Source organism: Mustela lutreola, chromosome 15, assembly GCF_030435805.1.
Source record: "Mustela lutreola isolate mMusLut2 chromosome 15, mMusLut2.pri, whole genome shotgun sequence".
Lineage (NCBI taxonomy): Eukaryota > Metazoa > Chordata > Mammalia > Carnivora > Mustelidae > Mustela > Mustela lutreola.
This window is the reverse complement of record NC_081304.1, coordinates 37,290,619-37,304,657: the sequence shown is the minus strand read 5'-3', so window position 1 is coordinate 37,304,657 and position 14,039 is coordinate 37,290,619. Positions and strand designations below refer to the sequence as shown.

Here is a 14,039-nt window from a genome sequence, read left to right as displayed (position 1 = left end):
AACAGCTCTGATAAGCTTCATCGTAAAAAATCAAATATCAGCACAAGTCAAGAACTGGCTCATTTTGTTGTTTGTTCTTAAGAAGACCACAAAGATTTATTTTTTCAATTCTTTGAAATTATTTTTTGGTTACTAAAGAAACATGGGCTTTTTATAAAAGTTGCAAACAATGCTGATATGAAAAGTCAAAAGTGAGAATTTTTCTTCAAATTTTCATTCCACCCTGCAGCACCAACAATACCTGGGAACTTGTTAGATATTCAGATTTTGGGGGGCTCCAGTCAGTCCTACTGAATTAGAATTTCTGGGGATAGGATCCAGCAATCTATATATATATTTTTTAAAGATTTTATTTATTTATTTGACAGACAGAGATCACAAGTAGGCAGAGAAGCAGGCAGAGGGAGAGGAGGAAGCAGGCTCCCTGCTGAGCAGAGAGCCCGATGCGGGACTCGATCCCAGGACCCTGGGATCATGACCCGAGCCGAAAGCAGAGGCTTAACCCACTGAGCCACCCAGGCGCCCCCAGCAATCTATATTTTTAACAAGCCTTCCAGGTAATTCTCCCCCCCCCCCCACATGCATGGTTATTGTTTTATTCTTTGAAGAATGTTTCTGAAACATTACACTAAGTCAGGTTGAAAGGTAAAGTTTAAACTGGTTTTATAAGGATATAACATATGACTGACTGTTCACTGCACAAAATTTTGGCCATTGAGCTTATGATATACCTAGTTGGCAGTAGCACCCAGATTTTTCCAAATAGTCATCATTATTCTCTTGTCTGCATAGACTTCTCATTAGCTACCTTCTGCTTTTTTCGTATTATCTCAGAGTCCCTCTGCTTTCTCTGAGAGGTGGTTAAGATATCTTCTTTTCTTGGTATTTCCTGGTATTTCTTCACATTTCTCTGGTGGTTAAGTTCTCACTGATTTCCTTACTCATGGACCATGCCCACCACGGACCAAGCCTGGAAGAGTGTCCTCAGGTGATTCTTATGCATACTAAAGTTTCAGCTCTGTAGTACACTTCCTAATTGCTGTGCTTCAATATAGAGTTCACCCTTGAACAACATGGACTTGAACTTTGCCAGTCTATTTACATGTGGATTTAAAAAAAAATACATAAATACTGTATATGTATTTTCTGATGATTTTTTTCTTTTCTTTTTAAACAAGATTTTATTTATTTGTCAGAGAAAGAGAGAGAGAGCATAAGCTGGGGGAGTGGCAGACAGAGAGAGAATCAGGCTCCTCGCTGAGCAGGGAGCCCCATGAAGGACTCCATCCTGGGACCCCAGGATCATGACCCGAGCCAAAGGCAGATGCCGAACCAATTGAACCACTCAAGCGTCCGTGCCTGATGGTTTTCTTAATAATGTTTTCTTTTCTCTAGTTTACCTTATTATAAGAATATAGTATATAATACATATAACATATGAAATATGTATGAGTCGACTATGTTATCAGTGAGGTTTTGGCAATAGTAGGCTATGGGTCGTTAAGTTTTTAGGCAGTTATACTTGGATTTTCAGCTGTATGGAGGTCAGTGCCCCAAACCCTGCACTGTTCAAAGGGTCAGCTTCAACCTTTGGGTGGCCCGCATGGGGCCTGGGAGGTATAAGGCCCCAGCTGGTTGCCCCTCATATAAACAACCTCATCACTTTAATCCAGCATTGCATAATAACTTGGAATTATGTATACGATTCTTGCACACAAAGGTCATATTCTATTCTCATTTTCAATCTTCTCTTTATCTTGACTACCACAACATGCAATATAAAGTCACACCTCAGTTGTTGTTTGAGTAAAGATAGTAAATGTCTGTTTCAGGGTTCCAGAGAAAGGGAGGTGGGTGCGCTGGCTGGGGAAGCGAAGGAAGGTTTTATAGGGACATCTAAGTCAAACCTTGCCGGGTGGGTTGAGTTTTGCCAGGAAGAGTTGAAAGGAGGGGCATTTGTGGCAGAGGCACTGCAGAGAGCAAGGAAGCAAAAATGAGCGTTCGGTTTTTGAGGAACTGTGAAAATAGAGTAATGTATTATGTAATTGACCTAGATGTAACAAGCCATTGTCCACTCCATGACCTCAAAGACCTTCTATGAGTGAACAGACGCTTGGTCAGAAAGGAAGGTCTCAGTGTCCACCCCCCATTTCTGTTGAGCTGCTCTTGTCATGACCCAAAGCCTTGGCGAGGAGACACCTGGTCCTTTGCTGTCTAGAAGGTTCCTGTGGTCTGTGCTCTCCATTTCCTTCTGTTGAGTTAACAGCTTGGCCAGCTGGAGAAACCAATGAAATCACAAACCTCCCCTTGGGTCTAGCACAGTTTCAAATCAACAACTTTTTGAGATTTTCACCTAGGCTCTAAGACAAAGTCTTTATGAAGAAGCCAAAAGTTGTGGTTTCTGTCACTCAGTTCTCAGCGGGCTGGTGTTAACTCAGAGCTGCTGAATTCAACAGAATACAGTGAAGTGGATGAGAACAACAGGAGAGATCGTAAGTGGATTCAAACTATAAGCCAGAACCCTGAGCATCTCCGTTTGCCTCTTTCAACTCCCCAAATCCCATGGAAATGACAGGAAAAATGCAAAAACAAAAATAAATTTGTAGTAGCAGAGGAAATCAGAAAAGATGACATCAGCTGACTGTAAGATGAGAAATTTCTGTTCTGGATAAGGACATAGGTCAGCTTGATGACAAGATTACGAGGCTGAAAAACCTGTTTCCTCATATTGGTAAAGGAGACCATTGAAAAAATATTTTCTCAACAGCACCCTGGGTACCACAAAGATCAGAGTCAGTGGTGTTGGGAGAAGAAGGTACAATCTTGCTAGTCTCCACTTCAGGCCAGGCAGGTGTGGGGTTTGCCCCAGGATAAAGCTACAAGGACAGTTCTCGAGGTAAAGAAGGCTGTCTGCTCGGGAGTCTTCCACAGAGGACAATGGATCCAGGAGAGAGCTGGGCAGTGCCCAGGACAACTTCTGGTCAAAGACAAGAAAGAAAGCCCACCACCTCCACCCCCTAGAAACAAAGCTCTCCGACAACCTCAGTGGAAGTCAGACCAATTCCACCCCTCCTCCCTTGTCACCCACCAGGGCCAGGGCCCCCGTCCTCATAATCTGGATTCACAACCAGGGAACTTCTGCTGAGAAAAAAGAGAGGAATCCCCAAAGGAATGAAATTTACCAAGGCAGAGGTCTGCCAGCTAGTCCGCCTACCTTTTTAACCTGCTCCTCCTAAAAGGGTATCTCTAAGTGAGGTTCTTCCTAGGACAACCTGCATAATAACTACCTGGAATGCTGGGCTAACCTGTGTACATCTGTGCTCTACCTCCTACTCCCCAGTCATCTGCTGTCCACCCCCTCCTCCCAAATGATGGTGTGAAAGAAGCTTTTTTTTTTTTTTTTTTTTAAGATTTTATTTATTTATTTGACAGACAGGGATCACAAGTAGGCAGAGAGGCAGGCAGAGAGAGAGAGGGAGAAGCAGGCGTCCCGCTGAGCAGAGAGCCTGATGCAGGACTCGATCCCAGGACCCTGGGATCATGACCTGAACCGAAGGCAGAGGCTTTAACCCACTGGGCCACCCAGGCGCCCTGAAAGAAGCTTTTCTACACTGTAGTCACTCCAGAGATTAGCTATTTTTAGTAGAGAGGGGAAGATGAGACATAGTGTGGATGTGTATTTAACCCGTTGAGAGCTGAAATAATTCACACCTTTCATCATTGTCTCAGGTTTCTTCTTCTAATAGTATTTATTATTATGAAAAATATTTGGTAATCAGTTTTTTCCTTATAACTCTTTAGGACAAATCACCCAAGAAGCAAGATAGGTTTTAAATTTAAATTTTTTTTTGTCGTTTAGAATTTCAGTGCTTTCTTCTGAATTTTGAGACAGTTGACCAAGATTTACTAATTACAAATATAAACGTACATGCTTGAATAGATATGAATGTAAAATTGATATTCACTCCAACTTTTTTTTTTTGAGATTTATTTATTTATTAGAGGGAGAAAACACTCAGTGGAGGAGGGGCAGAGGGAGAGGGAGGCTCTCATGAAGATTCTGTGCTGAGCGTGGAGCCTGAAGCAGGGCTCGATCTCACCACCCATGTTCAGTCCAACTTTAAATGTTTTTCTTAATGTCCCTTAACTTTAAAGAGGGGAGATTATATCTGTTGAGAGAAAATATCCAAAATGTGGAAATAAGGCAGAAGGATGACTGCAGGCAGGTCTTCCAATGTCATCTGGAAGATTATCTGAAAAGCCCACCCCAGGGTTCCTGTAGGGGGAACGTCCTCTCCAGTGGTGTTCTATTTGCTACTGATGGGCTCCTGACTTTGTGAAATTATGTTCACTTGCAAATTTTTTATCTAGCATAGATGTAAATGATTTTTGTCCAGTAGAAAAGAGACTCCCCAGGGCCACCTGGGTGGCTCAGTTGTTTAAGCATCTAACTCTTGATTTTGGCTCAGGTCATGATCTCAGGGTCATGACTTCAGGGTCGTGTGATTGAGTGCCATGTTGGGCTCTGCACTGGATGTGCTTAAGATTCTCTCCCTCTCCCTCTGCCCCTATTCCCCCCCCCTCTAAAAAAGAAAAAAGAGAAGAAAAGAAAAAAGAAAAGATAATTCCCAGAGTTACAGTATTCTTTTTCAATAGGATATTAATCTCTTTTTCTCTGACTTAACAATTTCAGAATGCCATGCCCAATTAACTATATAAATCTCTGTTCCTCAGATAATCTTTGACTCTATTTTATGGTTCCCATTTTGAATGGGTTAAGTACATTTTTGACACAGGTTCAATCTATGTTTGAAGGAGTTTGAATGTGTTTAGCTTTTACAAAATTCTGTTATGATATAGCATTTGAAAAAAACCCATAGAATCCAAATTTCAGCAATTCCTATAGTTTCTTTTTCCTCCTAAAGCTCAAGGAAAGTTATATCAGATACCCTTTATTCATGCATGGCTTTTATAACCAGAACAGAAAGAATGGTAGTTGTTGATTTTTGAAAAATAATTCAGGCCAAGAAAATCCCAGGAGGGAGTTGGGGCAAGACAAGTGGATGTGGGGTAGCTGGCCCCTACTACCATTTCTTCTCAAGAAAGCCTCCTCTTTCTCCCGTCAGCATCATTAGGTTATTCAGGGACCTCATGCAGTTCTGAACTTCCGAGACATGGGGGTCAGCACAGATACGCCGCTCCTTCTTGGTGAGGAAGCTGTGGTGAAGGCGGAGAAAGATTACAGACTAAGGAGCATTCAGCAAATGGGGATGGAGACCCCCACCCTCCCTGGCCCTGGGATCTCCCACTCGGACCAGCCTATTTTTTTCCTTCTCTGCAGCAGGGACTCAGGACATCTCCTCTCTGAGACCCTCCCTCAGCCTCCAAGACTTCCTAAGTGACTCATGGGCCTTTCCTCCGGCAGCCTTTCTTCTGCTCCCTCCATCTGCCCCCAGTCTCCCTCTTCCCTGCGAGCATCTCTTATCAGGACCCTATTGAGGACATAAGCCTCCTGGGACCTGGCAGGATCCAGAGCGTAGGACTTTAGTTCTAGACACCCTCCATCAGGTCCTCCCCTCCCAAGACATGACTAGTGAGCTTGGCACTTACATGACACCTGGCCGGGAGCAAGAACTGCTTGTTTTAAAATAATCTTTCATGTTTGCACATCGAATTCGTTGTGCGTAGCTGGAGCAGCAGTCAGCAGGACGGTGTAAACCTGCGGCAACGGGAGAAAGACACGTTTAAGGACTGGGTCTCTTTTTAAAAAAGACTAGATCCTTCCCCCCTTTCCTCCAAAGTGCCAGGGAGGGTGAGAAGGCACAGGACTCCAGAGGGATGTTCTCCTGCTCTGTCTGCACTTGCTTCACTCTCCTCAGGGCTGAGCTATGTGTCTGAGGGCACCCAGGCAGGGCCAATACAGGCCCAAGACCATTTCTGATAGAAGAGGGAGCATCTGAGGCCTGCAGGGGGCGTCAGTGAGCACCTCTGACCCCAGGAGAGCCAACTCTAGAGACAGCTGGGGGCAACAGAGGTTACCTTTAAGGGCCTATTCCTGTCCACCTTCAGGACCCTCCCCACCTGTTCCTCACCCCCACCCTGTACATGAGGTGTTTGGAAGCTATTGAGCAGATCTGTGCAGCTGCTGCTTTTAAACATACACTATAATAGAACACATACCGTTAATGTGTATATTTTTTGAGGGTTCTTGCCAGAGTTTCGCCAGCACAGATTCTATTTGGGAGAAACAGATAAGGAGGGAGAGAAATCACTGAGGCAGCCTTGTCTCGGTGTCTCCACTGGTTTCATGCTGGACCACTGGACACCTGTCTCGGTTCTAGGTCTCTCTCCAGGCCCCTTTTCTCTCTCAGGGCCCGGGGATGTTTCAGGGAACTCTTGAAACTGTTTGGGACATGACACCATCTGATCGACTTTGAAATACAGAAAGCAAAATGAACCAGTCAGTTGAATGGGTACATAATGTGATACATACCACAATACTTTTTGTACATTTCTGGAATCCACAAGGGCTCAGGAAACAGAAGAATGTTTCATTAACCCATTTGGTGGCACAATGTCACCCAAAGTGACGAGTGGCTTTTTTCACAATCATTAATTTATCCCAGTAGTATGATTATTTGTGTTTGCTGCAGAAAAACTACCTTGTTTGATTGAAGTACACTTCTCAGACCCTGTAAGCAATGTTAAGTAATATCCAGGAATGTGTTACCTTTTAAAAAATGTCATTTATTTTCTTGAAAATGTAAAATAGACATAATAAACACAACTGTAAGCATGTTTAAAAGCGTGTGGCTCAGTAGAACGAAGCCCATTCACATATTGTGCAACAATCACCACAACCATCCACAGAACGTTTTTCATCTTACAAAACGGAAAACTCTGTACCCGTTAGGCAATAACTCTCATTTTCCCCTCCCCCAACCCCCCAGGCCACCACCATTCTTCTTTCTGTCCCTGAATTCGAGGACTTTAAGTGCCTCATAGGGATGGAATGATGCAGCGTTTGTCCTTTGGTTACTGGCTTATCTTGCCTAACATAACGTCTTCAATATTCATCCGTTTTGTAGCACGTGTCAGAATTTCCTTCCTTTTTGAGGCTGAATAATATATTGTGTGTATATGCCCCCTTTTAAAAAAATCTACTCATTTATTGGTGGACACTTGGGTGGCTCTTGCCTTTTGGCTATTGTGAGTCATGCTATGATTAGCATGGGCTTACACATATCTCTTCATGTGCCTGCTTTCAGTTCTTTTGCGTGGTATATCCAGAGTGGACCTGCTGGATCATATTGTGTTACCTTTTATAAAAATTGAGGGGCGCCTGGGTGGCTCAGTCATTAAGCATCTGCCTTTGGCTCAGGTCATGATCCCAGGGTCCTGGGATCAAGCCCCGCATTGGGCTCCTTGCTCAGTGGGGAGCCTGCATCCCCCACTCCCACTCCCCCTGCTTGTGTTCCCTCTCTCGATGTATCCCTTTCTGTCAAATAAATAAATAGAATCTTAAAACAAATAAAAACTGAATATTTCTGCATTCCAAAACACATCCGGCCCTGAAGTTTTGGGAAAGGGATTACGGACCTGTATTATGCTAAGCAGGCAAATGCAACTAAACTTTTAGATCATTTCTTGTAGAGTTACGCATGATTTCTATTTAAGGAAGCATATGTGTATACTTGATATGCTTGCAAAGATGGGTGTGGGGCTTGCAAAATAAATTCTTCAGTGGCCTTGCCTTTCCATAGCAGCTTCCTAACCAGCTCCCATGCTCATCACACCACTTAATATCTGTATGATCTTGAGCAAGTTGTCTAAGTTTTTCTCATTTGTAAAATGAGAATAATCTAATATGCAAAACTACACAAGTTGCTGACAGTCTACCCCACAGGGCTGTTAGGAGGGTCTAATGCATTAAGTCCATAAGACAGAACAGTGCCTGCCTGCACATAGGAAGTACGAGGTATTTGTTTGTTAAATAAATAGAGCGGTTAGCTGGGCTTGGTTGAGGCACTTTCCCGGCTTGTTCCATTTCCTCTCCAAAATGAGAGTTTTACACTAACGTTGTAGAATTCTATGCTTCTTCCTGCAAATTTACAATTTTACTATAGTTCTTTTGATTTAGCACTTAACAGTCCTATGTCAGCTAAGAGAAGGCATCAAATAATTCTGGTCATGAAAAGAGAGAGAGTTCTTTCCCCAAGGGGGACCAGTCATTTGTACAGTTTTCCCCAGGGACCAAAGCCTGCAGAAAGAGAGGTCTATAGCCAATCGCTGCTGCTTTTAAAGCAAGTGCCAAATTCCTATCCCTGTCTGGGACAGGGAACTATCTCAGGAGGACAAGCTGTCCTGTGTCTTCTCCCCGTGGACCTTGTCACAAGTGAAAAGGTTCACTGAACTCACCACGAGGGACCTGGACCTGGGATCCAAGGGCAGTAGCAAGAATGAGGAAGGGGAGAACACCCACGAAGACCTTCATCTTCCCAGTAGCAGGCAGAGCTGAGGACTTCTGGCTCTCTGCTCTCTGTCTGGGATCCCAGCTCTGCCCTCATATTTATAAGAGAGGAGGGTCAGGAAGTCACAGGGCAGAGGCTCAGAGTGCTGTTCTTTGGCTACATAGTAGATAACATGCTATTTCTGAAAAAGGGAACAAGGCTGGAATGCAACAGGAAGTAGATGGTAAAGGAGACTTCATGCTTTCCCAACTGCCCAATGGATAGAGGCTCAGAAAGAGACTATTTCATGAAGGATCCTTCTTCTAGGAGGTTAATTTCACTCTCTGAGTCAGAGTGTTTTCCTCAAGAGCTAAGCACCTTCAAGTTCAGGAATAGCCTGTAAACCAGGCATGTGATTCCTCTCACAGACCCCTGACCCTTGATGCCTTGCTTTGTTTCACGCCCCAGATCCAATCCATTAATAAATACTGTCGGCTCTCCTTGCAAAAATGTATCCAGAGTGTCATTATTCCTCAGCACATCTATGCTGGGAGTTATTGAAGAGCCTTATGACTGTATCTCAGAATATTTTGCCAGGGAGAAGAGAGCGGAAGCATTTACCTTTGGCTTCTATCCCTGAGGCACTTTTAAAATTTGGCCACGCATTTTTTTGACATTCCTCTCACCCAGTGGGGGAGTCTGTTGTCTGCCCTAGAAATGGAGATGGGCTTGTGGCTGGTTCAATAGCCTATGTCATGTGACCTCGGAGGCTGGGTTGTGAAAAGTCATGGATTTCAACCTGAGTCATTGGAATGCTCACTCTTGGAGTCCTGAGGCACCAGATAAGAAGACTGACTAGCTTGAGGCTGCCATGCTGTGAGGAAGCCCAAACAACAGGCAACATTCTGGCCAACAGTCCCTAAACAGCATAGCCCTCAGGTTGTCCCAGCCTAGGTCCAAGATAATCAACCAACTTGTTTCCATATGGCTGTCTTTTCTCCTTGAGGGTAGGTAGCCCTCAGGTCATTCCAGCCTAAGTGCCAGACATGGGCATGAGGAAGCCTCCAGATTTGCACTGGTCCATCTAGCAACCACTAGCCACATGTGGCTACTGAGCACTTCAAATGGGGCTAGTCCACACTGGGATGTTCTGGAAGTAGAAACTTCACACCAGGTTTTAAAGATCTAATTACATAACCCCCCAACCCACTCCCCACCATGTGAAATATCTGGATAGTTTTTTACATTGATGTTGACATGAAAATATTTTGGATGTATTGTGTTAAAGAAAATACATTCTTTCAATTCATTTCTTCTGTTGCTTTTTGCTTTCTTAACATGGCAACTAAAAAATTTAAAATTATGTACATGATTTGCACGATATCTCTATTGGACAGCACTGTTCTAGATTTGAGTCCCTCCTTGCTATTTGTGTCTCCCAGCTGAGATCTCAGGCATCGCGGAGCAGAGACAACCCATCCCTGCTCTTCCTTGTCTGAGTTTCTGACTCGTAGAATTTGTGAATAGAACAAAATAGTTGTTGTTTTGTACCATTAAACTTTGAGTGCTCAGGATCAGAGAAGCCCCCGGTCAGGAAGCTAGAGTTCTCAAAGGCAGGCTGAGACATGACACCTGCATGAAGCTTATGTAAAACTGGGAAAAGTGAGAACTGACCAGTGGCTGAGGTAAGCAGCAAGACAAAAGGACGTGAAGTAGTACAGGGTACAGTCCACCCATGCTTCCCTCTGCTAGGTTTGTGGCTTGATTGTGTAGAATCTGTCACAAAGCCTCCTTTAAGGTAGTTGTATTTGTTCTTTCAGTTTTGGTAGAACCCACCCTGTGTACCCATGCTAAATCATCTCCACTGCCACCAGGATTCCTGCAAAACTGAATCCAGTCTAATCCAGAAGAGCCTAATGTCGTAGGGATGGGAATGACAAATACATCATCCATCACCAGGATTCATGAATACAGGGGCTAATCCTACATCAGTCTCTTGGTTCCTATGTGTTCGAGGTGTTGAGGACATAGAATCATCTATTGGCATTTGGTTCAGTGGATATAGTGCATTCTGGAAAGTCTCAACCCTGAGTTTGTTGTCCCATTAGCAAAATTATTAACGCCCCACCATTCTAGTCTGGCTGCTCCTGCAAGATTATGTATATGCTATTGCCTGTGGGTCTCCTATGCCTTCTGACTCACATTACTGCCTCTAAAATGGATCCCTTGGCTGGAGGCAATGTTGTATAAATACTATCTCATGAGGCGTTCTGTAAGTCTTTGGATGTTTGTGGTGCAGGCAGGTGGGTCTGAGGACCCAGAGGGGGTCCCGTAGGACCAGCAAGAGTGTCCTTGGGTTTGCAAAGGAAAGAAATCAAACGCAAGCCAAGAGGAAGTGAGAACAGAGTTTGTTGAAGACACCGAGAGAGCAGATACAGACCGAGTGTCTGGGAAACTCAGAAAGATGAATGAGTCTCATCCATCTTGGTGTCTGGGGTTTTTTATGGAAGTTAGTGGTCTGGTGTACGTGTCCTCTTAGGCATTTGGGAACTGGTCAAAACAAGGAGGTGTGTTCAGGCATCCTCCATAAGACCTTAGCTCCTTATGCCCTGGAGCCTGGGGTCTTGGTGTCAAGGTGTCTGGAGTGTTGGGAAACACGCATGATGATCTCTCCCAGTATCTCCTTAGATGTTACCTAGCGTGCTGGAAGACTCCAAAGAAATCATTAACTCCTTGACCTTTTCAAGGAATACTTATATTATCTGAACTATAAGGGCGTGTATAGGGCGGGGTTGTAGGTCCTAGCGAAAACAGAAGCAGGAAGAGGAACAAAAAAAGCACTCCTTTATGGGGTCCCTTGTTTCCCTGTCTCAATTGTGCTGGCAGATTTGCTACTGGTACAGAAAGAAAAATCCATATCTGAAGTAGATGATGGTTTGCTAAGGCCAGATTGTTCTGTCTTGCAAGAGAGCAGGGGTCCAAGGTAATCAACCAACATGTTTCCATATAACTATATTTTCTCCTTGAGGGTAGGTACCATATTGAAACTTGACATCTAGATGTCAGCAGGATGGTAGCTGCTGGTCACGGGAGGCTGACACTTGATGTTGAAGCTGTTCTTGCTCTATCTCTTCTCCATGCGAGGAAAGTGTTGCTCCATCTGCAGCTGAGTAAGGAGTGTTTTTCATAGCAGCCCTGACGTCTACAAACCACGCAGGAAGCTGACTTCCCAGAACTGCTGCTCCTGGTAGACAGCAAGCATCACTTGCTGAGCACATCCCAACTTTCAAAGCTCCAAGACTGATACTACTTTTTTAAGACCCAGGCAAGAGGGGACTGGGCCTTGGACCCCATGCTTTTGAGGACCCCTCATTCTCAGACACACACAAAACAATTTTTTTTTAAAAGATTTATTTATTTGTAAGAGAGAGAGAGAGCGAGAGTGAGCACAGGCAGACAGAGTGGAAGGCAGAGTCAGAGGGAGAAGCAGGCACCCTGCGGAGCAAGGAGCCCGATGTGGGGGACTCGATCCCAGGACGCTGGGATTATGACCTGAGCCGAAGGCAGCTGCTTAACCAACTGAGCCACCCAGGCGTCCCACAAAACAATTTTTGTCAGAGGACACAAAGACACCTCTGTCCCTTGGGAGGTGGTACTCAGGGCTGGCCCAACGTGACCTGCAACTCTCCACATTCGTTCTTGGGACATGCATGCACACGTGTGCACATGCACATACACACGCACACACACTTCATTCTTCAAGGTAAAATGATTCTCTACCTCTCTTGTCCTATGTCCTCGAAATGGGGCACTCCTGAGTTTAAAGGCTATGAAGGCTTGTGGGAGGTGCTGCTGCCAAGCAAGGACAAAGACACTCTTTTAGACCATGGGAAGATTTGAGTGATAGAAGCTTAAGGTCAGAGGAAAGCTAAACCAATTAGCTTGTTAAAATCTTTCCTCTCAGCAGGTGTGCACCATATTCTTGCGTTCCTGGGTTGTTCCCATGTAGTGCCTAGGGTTCATTTTCTTGCATTGTTTTGTGTTCTGATTTGGCAGATAAAGGACCAGATTAGGGCTGTAAATGTAGTAGCTTCACATGATTGCAATATAGCAATTCATTTTACTTTATATTTTTTGTTAGCTCATTTATAATTTTAAATATTGGCATACTTAATGTGGGGACCTCCTTATGGATTCTTGCCTTGAGCCCTACAAATATTAGGAGCAGTCTTGACCAGGACCCACAGGGGCATGGTGGTTGGTGAGGTGACTCTGTGGGCTACCCATGGTCCCCATGTTCTTATTGTAAATATCTGTGACTAGAAAGAATCTGTGTATGTCTCTTCCTTCCTTGTTTATGATCTTAAACATCCTCATTATTGCTTATGGAAAATCTTTCTCTCTCTCTCTTTTTTAATGATTTTATTTATTTATTTGACACAGAGAGAAAGATCATCATAAGTACACAGAGAGGCAGGCAGAGAGCCTGATGTGGGGCTCGATCCCAGGACCCCAGGATCATGACCTGAGCCGAAGGCAGAGGCTTTAACCCACTGAGCCACCCAGGCACCCTGGAAAACCTTTTTCTTTAATAAGGAGAATAACTGATCCTACCAACTCATTTTGTTTCTCCTGATGTTCTTCTGTTTGTAATTCTGAGCCCAGGCTCTCCTTAGAGAAAGAAAAATTTCAACAATAATATCCCCTTAAAGAATCTCATGGCTAAAGTTGATTCTATGTTATAGAATTGAAACTGCTCCATGGTCATAAATGATTTGATGTCTCTGAGATACCTTCTGACCACTTTCTACATGCCTTGGTGATATCAAGTCAAGTAAAGACATTTCAATTGGGGACCAAACACTTCAACAAATTCTAGCTCAGAGATTAGGTCTCGTTTTATTTTATTTATTTATTTTTATTTTATTTTATTATTAATTTTTTCAATTTATTTATTTTCAGAAAAACAGTATTCATTATTTTTTCACCACACCCAGTGCTCCATGCAATCCGTGCCCTCTATAATACCCACCACCTGGTACCCCAACCTCCCACACCCTCGCCACTTCAAACTCCTCAGATAGTTTTTCAGAGTCCATAGTCTCTCATGATTCACCTCCCCTTCCATTTTACCCCAACTCCCTTCTCCTCTCTAACACCCCTTTTCCTCCATGATATTTGTTATGCTCCACAAATAAGTGAAACCATATGATAATTGACTCTCTCTGCTTGAGTTATTTCACTCAGCATAATCTCTTCCAGTCCCATCCATGTTGCTACAAAAGTTGAGTATTCATCCTTTCTGATGGAGGCATAATACTCCATAGTGTATATGTACCACATCTTCCTTATCCATTCGTCCGTTGAAGGGCATCTTGGTTCTTTCCATAGTTTGGCGACCGTGGCCATTGCTGCTATAAACATTGGGGTACAGATGGCCCTTCTTTTCATGACATCTGTATCTTTGGGGTAAATACCCAGGAATGCAATTGTAGGGTCATAGGGAAGTTCTATTTTTAATTTCTTGAGGAATCTCCACACTGTTCTCCAAAGAGGCTGCACCAACTTGCATTCCCACCAACAGTGTAA

The 14,039-nt window shown here is 43.9% G+C and overlaps 1 protein-coding gene and 1 pseudogene across 1 annotated transcript; both read right to left on the bottom strand.

Annotated features, from left to right (window-relative positions):
• Positions 1 to 373: 373 nt before the first annotated feature.
• On the bottom strand, positions 374 to 2,727 carry LOC131815622 (small EDRK-rich factor 1-like; annotated as a pseudogene).
• Positions 2,728 to 3,971: 1,244 nt separating this feature from the next.
• LOC131815556 (C-C motif chemokine 15-like) lies at positions 3,972 to 8,565 on the bottom strand. The gene is made up of 4 exons (XM_059147297.1): positions 8,419 to 8,565; positions 6,181 to 6,234; positions 5,611 to 5,719; positions 3,972 to 5,217 (listed from the first exon to the last, which is right to left on the bottom strand). Exons 1-4 carry the CDS (start codon positions 8,492 to 8,494, stop codon positions 5,085 to 5,087), a joined length of 372 nt encoding a protein of 123 aa, XP_059003280.1. The 5' UTR covers positions 8,495 to 8,565; the 3' UTR covers positions 3,972 to 5,084.
• Between the last annotated feature and the right edge of the window lie 5,474 nt (positions 8,566 to 14,039).